Source organism: Terrapene carolina, unplaced genomic scaffold (assembly GCF_002925995.2).
Source record: "Terrapene carolina triunguis isolate 2854851 unplaced genomic scaffold, T_m_triunguis-2.0 Scaffold210, whole genome shotgun sequence".
Lineage (NCBI taxonomy): Eukaryota > Metazoa > Chordata > Testudines > Emydidae > Terrapene > Terrapene triunguis.
The window spans coordinates 48,598,870-48,605,557 of record NW_020664561.1 but is presented as its reverse complement, the minus strand read 5'-3'; the positions used below and the strand labels follow the sequence as shown (position 1 = coordinate 48,605,557).

At 37.2% G+C, this 6,688-nt stretch overlaps 1 protein-coding gene across 1 annotated transcript in view; it reads left to right on the top strand.

Moving 5' to 3' along the window:
• Nucleotides 1–6,688, top strand: part of LOC112115942 (leucine-rich repeat-containing protein 7) — a 243,760-nt gene that overhangs the window by 142,409 nt on the left and 94,663 nt on the right. Inside the window, exons 9-10 of the mRNA XM_029912345.1 lie at nt 1,511–1,655; nt 4,405–4,477. Coding sequence (XP_029768205.1) covers nt 1,511–1,655; nt 4,405–4,477 — 218 coding nt within the window. The remainder of the gene's footprint in view (nt 1–1,510; nt 1,656–4,404; nt 4,478–6,688) is intronic.

Here is a 6,688-nt window from a genome sequence, read left to right as displayed (position 1 = left end):
CAGAGCCCTAACCCCCTCCCATACCCCAAACCCCTCATCCCCAGCTCCGTTGGGTCGCATAAAGGGCATCAACAATTTCTTCAACTGGGTCGCCAGAAAATTTTTTGAAAACCACTGCTGTAGATTATAACAGCACTTGAAAGAAAAAATAATTGCATGTAGCTCATGTTAATGTTACTGTGCTGCATTATCTCACAATAACTGGCAATTATCTTGTCGCTACTGTAGGTCCACCTCTGCCTATTTTTTTCAATATGTTTATTCTACATGCAAGTTTAATACATATAAACTTCGGAAAAATCACAAGCACTGCTTATGTTAATTTTTCCAGGTGAACTTTTATGTCATTAATAATGTGCCAAAGCTACTCTAGCAGACCAAAAATCATTTCCTTTCTAAATGTTACATTTGATTTGTCAGATGTGATTTGTCATGGATACATCTTTAAAATTATAGTTGCCATTTTTACTAGAGCTACAGCTTTTTAGAAAATATTAACTACCTAACTTCAGTTTAGGCTACTAACACTTTAATGTTAAACAGATTTTGAGAGAGATCCCAGAAGGCTACAGAATTCCTTAGGGTAACCAACTTGATTTGGGCAGTGAATTATTGCCTTTTAAGATCCAGCTAGATTTTAAGTCAGCATCCATAATTGTATAAAATTTAGACCATATCGGCTTCACCCCTAGAAAGACTTATTCACATACCTAGTGTCACACTGAGGCCAAGGACAACTGGGGCTGTTCTATACTGAAAACTTACATTGGCATAGCTATGTCTGTCTGAGGTGTCAAAAATCCACACCTCTGGGAGATGTAACTATGTCTATCTAACCCCCAGTGTAGACAGTGCTAGGTCGATGGAAGAATTCGTCTATTGACCTAGCTTCCACCTCTTGGGAAGGTGGGTTAACTACAGTGATGGCAGAACTGCTGCTATTGCTGTAGTAAGTGTATACGCTGAAGCCCTATAGTGGTGCAGCTGCAGCATTTTAAGTGTAGACATACCCTCACATAAGTATAGACTGATTGTCTGAGTAAGAGTTCCTAGGATTGGTTCCTAGTTAAAGAACCAATGACCCTTTAGTGATTTTTTTTTTTATTTTGAAAAAAATTTTTTTGCAGAGTTGATTGGGCTGGTACATCTAAACAACAAAAAAACAAGCAATAGTTGATTTTCCAATTGCCTGGAATTATAGCAAATTTTAGAGGATTTTTAATGCTGATGACCACCATTTTATTAGGCTTTATATAATCACATAATTTCTAGAAATAACATCAATTGTTTTAAACTTTCTCAGATGTTAGTCCTTCATTTTGTGGTTATCTGAACAGGAAAGCTCTCAAATCAGATTAATTTTATCGAAGCAACAGCAATCTGGGTAAAAATAAACATTCAGATAGCAAAAGATAAGCCTGGGCTACTACTGTATGTTTCTGTTAAGCATTAGAGATTCCTATGGAATGCATATATGCTCAGCTAACCCTGTTTATACCATGTCGTTAAGTCTATAGGGAAGTTAAAGCAGTTGGTGTACCTGGATATGTCAAAAAACAGGATAGAAACTGTTGACTTGGATGTATCAGGATGTGAAGCACTTGAAGATCTCCTATTGTCATCCAATATGTTACAACAACTGCCAGACTCTCTAGGTGAGAAGAGTAAATGCTGATTGATAAGCTTTTAAATTTGTTGGTGTTATTTATATCTCTGTAGCAGACAAGGGCCTGAGTTACCAAGCTAGAATCCAGACCTGAATATAAACTACCCCCAAGTTCAAGAGTTGTTTATATTTGGTGATCTGGATCAAATTGCAAAGATAGTATCTGCATCTAGATACAAACTTTCCCCCATGTTTGGAGGAACTGAGATCTGGGTGTTCTAGTTCTGGATCATCTCTACTTTACAGTAAAGAAAGGTGTTATTGGTCAAGTCAATCCGATGTCAATTTGATAGTGTGTATGACAGTCCATTTATATATACTAATTGCTTTAAAATCTAAGGGACAAATCCTGCTCTGTTACAATGGTGCAACCGAAATTGACACCAATGGGGATGCACCAATATAAGTGGGAGAAGACATGGGGTCAAAATATTTTATTTTCTGTTTTTGACTATTTGGTTTACATATAATTTCTAATGGAATTATTATTACTTCTGCAATTACAGATACTTACAAAACAAATATGCATATTCCTGTAAAGAATTACTTTTTTGTTACTTTGCAATCTTACTTTACTTTACACTATTTAAAAAAAGTTCTAAACTGTTCAATCTAAAAGATTTGTATTATTTTTATCAGAATATGCCATATACTTAAAATAATCTGATAATAGTAAAGGCCATATTATTAGACATGGTATGTAGATAGATGACATTCAAGCTGAGTCCTTTTCATCTAAGTATTGTATGTTCATTTTCTATGCATGGTCAGCATCTTTATTTGGTATTACAAAGTTTAAACATGTCAAATACAATTTAATTTTAAGTGCCAAATGCAAATATTGGGCCCCGTTCAGCAAAGCACTTAAGCATATGCTTAACTTTCAGCCCATGCTTAAGAGTTTAGCTGAATCAAGGCCATTTTCAGTTAAATATATGGAAATATTTTATCTTCATTAAAAATGAAATGTACACCTCTACCCCACTATAATGCGACCCGATATAACACGGGTTTGCATATAGCGCGGTAGCAGCGGGGCTCTGGCGGCGCATTAAAGGGTCCGGGGCTCTGGCTGCTGCGGGGAGCCCCGGGCCCTTTAAATCACTGCCAGAGCCCTGGCGCCGCTACCCCGGGGCTGCGCCAGCAGGGCTCGGCCGGCGATTTAAAGGGCCTGGGGCTCCCTGCAGCCGGAGCCCCGGGCTCTTTAAATCACCACTGGAGCCCTGCCACCGCTACCCCGATATAACGGTGTTTCATCTATAACGCGGTAGGGATTTTTGGCTCCCCACAACCGCATAATATCGGGGTAGAGGTGTATATAGAACAAAGTCATTTTGACTGTATTACATTTTCATAATTTCTTTTCATGTCTTGCCCTGATTCAACAAAGTACTTAAGCACATACCTAACTTGACTTCATTGGGACTATGCTTTCAAATAGGCAAATGCTTTCTGATTTGGTGCCTAAATCCACAGTTAATCATCTGAGACACTTTTGTTAGCTCTGAGTTATTTGCTTTGAATATAAGATTACAAATGTATAATTTAAAAACCTTTGACACTGAAATTAAAATAAAATTTTAGGGACAAATCCTGATCTGTTTGCTAAATCCAAAGTAGGCATGGAAGTCAAAATGTTTCTCCAGTTCTACGCTGGTAATAGTTAAAACAGAATTTAGCGTGTAGAAATTTGATTTGTAAAAGATCAGTTAAAACAATTTGTTAATCACCCTACCACTGTGCCCATAGCAACCATTATGCAAGTTGGTCTTCCAGCTAACTGAAAAAAAAGGAGTATTGCCTCTTTAAGGGCTCCCTGACAGCAGATTGGGAAAAGAGGGAAAGTATACAGGGATGGACAGGAAGGGCAGAACAATGTCACTGTATTGTCCTTTCTGCTGACTGGATGAGTGGTGGGATGTTTACATGCAGCCACAGAGAGGCGCTCCGTACCAGAATGGGACCAGCTGATGCACCTTGTATGCTCTTTGGCAGCCTGGGAGCAGACACAGGATGCAAATATGGAAGGAATCTGTGGATATCTGGGAATCCAGCTAGGGTGGCAGGGAGGCAGCCAAGCATTTTTCTGGTGACTTGCTGTGGCAGATGTCTAATGCAGGTACTTGGTATGGAAGGAATATGGTTATCAAATAAAATAGATTGGACAAAGTTTTGAAGTAAAGTATCCCTTTGAAGGATTTGAAGGAAAGCTAAATAAGGGGGGGTCTCTCACATCTGCACCAGCATGCTACATGAATCTGCTACAGGAAACGCTCCCGCATTGGCCGTCCACCCTGGAAGAAAGATAGGAGGCCATGGATGGGTTTAATTAGGTCACAACCTAAGTTCCCTATAAGCTGCACAGCTGCGCAGCAGTCTTCTTAGCGCCGCACAGGCACTCAGGGAACCAATTTAACCAAAAAATCTTCTTGTTTTGTTGGTTTTTTTGTCAGTCCATTACTCTTTTCTCTTAACTCCTGCTATTGTTGCCATCGGAATACAGGAGTTTCACATTCCCCATCTGTGAATGTAGACCCTAGTCTGCATATATTTGTGCATGTGCTTAACTTGAAGCACATAAATAACTCCATTCATACTTGAAGTTAAGCATGTGCATTCAGGATTGAAGGTATAATGTGTATGCTGCAATACCGACTTAGTACAATATGTACTTAGAACAGACTAAATTCTCTCTACCCACATATCTGTCATTTAAAATACCTTTCTCTGTTTTGTAGGATTGTTGAAAAGGCTTACAACGCTAAAAGTAGATGACAATCAGCTTACAGTACTGCCCAATGCAATTGGAAAGTAAGTAGAAGAAATTTTATATAATTCAGCATCTCTAACATTAGGAGCAACCTGCCTTGCTTTGCCATATGCATATTGTTTTGAAAGAGACAAAAGTAAAATAATCTACTGAAATGAGAACTAATTTAAGAATCTGAGTCTAATTCTCATCTTATGTTTGAAGTCAAGGAGTTACACTAGTGTATATAAGCAGAAAATCACATGCCATTATCTGTTATGTTTTCCATATACAAAGAGCAAAGATATATTTTCAGTCTAAAGTATTTGTAGTTCAGATCAATACAGGAACAAAACTGGAAAGAAAAAAAGTAAAGTCTTCTCTCAAGAAGTGTGTCTCTCTTCAGTGATGGCTTCCACTGAATTCTGAGAACAAAATGGCTGCCAAACTTTACACACATGAACATTGCTTAGAATTTTTAAAGGAGTAGAACATATTGCATAAAACAAAAGGAATGACAGTTTCATAGGTACATATTACACAGTGTGGATAATACTGTATAAATAATCTCATAACAGTGTTCTGCTATAACTCCTTAACTCTGTAGTTGTATGAGAAGTTATTTGGTTCTTGATCTTGGTCAGGGGTTCTCAAACTGGGGGGTCGGGAGCTGTCAACCTCCACCCCAAGTCCCGCTTGCCTCCAGCATTTATAATGGTGTTAAATATATTTAAAAGTGTTTTTAATTTATAAGGGGGATCGCACTCAGAGGCTTGCGATGTGAAAGGGGTCGCCAGTAAAAAAAGTTTGAGACCCACTGTTCTTGATACAATATAGTCTGTCAGTTGTACTGGAGTTCATAGTGCTTTTTTTATTTAGTCTTGGGTTTATTGTGGAGTTAAAGCTCAAATTCATTACAAAATTCAAGACCAATGGAAACCTCTCTCTAAAACGGTGAAAAGATTTACCTACTTTTCAACTAGACTGCAATTATATGCATTCTTTTTTGATAGAAAACTGATATAGAGCTGACACTTTTGTCTTAAAAGCATTTTTCCCCTCTACCGTTTTTACTGCTGCAATGTGGATCAAATGAATGCTTGTAGGGATTTTTAGAATATACTATATTGTCTACTAGAATTTAATATCGCATCTGCATGCAGTAGGATTTTTAAAGAACAAGTTTGTTCAAGCAATACAGTTTTTCAGGACATGAATAGTTTGTCTTGTGTAAGAGAGATTGACAATGTGCTCTACCTATACAATTTAAAAAAATTAACATAAAACAGTCAGCATTTTGCTAAATCATATTCCTTTTGAAATTATCTGTTTTTAAAGCATTTTCCAGATTAAACCTGAGTTTAATAAGCAGTAGTGCAAACAAATAGATACCTGAATTATGGCGTTCATTCAGATGCTTGCTTTGTTAGAGATTTTATTTTATTTTTATCTTTCTTTTTAGGTAGGTATTTATGGTAAGTATAGTGATTGAATATCCATCACATGAAATGTCATATTTGAATATTTTTATATTATTGCATTTTAATTTATATAAAGGTGCCCAGAGCTTGGACTTGGCATTTATTTAAAAGCTCTAAATCCAAATATGTTCTTGTTGATAGAACATAGATTATTTTTTTCTGATTCATTAGATACAGAACTACTGCACACCGGAATGAAGTTAGAGAACCTCTGAACAAATAGCAAAATGTTGCAAGTGGATCCCACTTGTGAGCCACAGGAAACTCACTCTGCAGCTTAGTATGGTGGACAGAGCATTCCCACACTCCTCACTCTAGTAAAGCCCTCTTCAGCAAACCCTGCTTTTACTCCAGACAGTGTTCTTAGGTCTGGCTCTGTCCTGAAGACTTCATTGTAAAGCTCTCTTGAATAGCCAAAAATACATAGATTTAAGTGTATTCTGACTCAATACCAAATATATTAAGGCCTGTAGCACTGCTTTAGTCTCTACTCTGTATAACTAGAGCTTTAACAAGTACCCACTCCAGCCTGTATTTGTTTTTTGCAGGATCTTTCAATAATAACTTAATTAACTGTTGGTATGACATTCAAAAAAATTCTAAATTCTGCAACATTACAGCAGTAAGCAATGAAAGCTGAATTTTGGCTTGACATAGCTTACCTGATGAAGGGTCATTGGATTTATGTGATGTGCATTGATGTGTAGCAATAGAAGGTTTCATGAATCCTATGAGACAAAGTCTATATAGCAGTAAATATTGAAAGCCAGGTAGATCTGAAGATGATAGAAA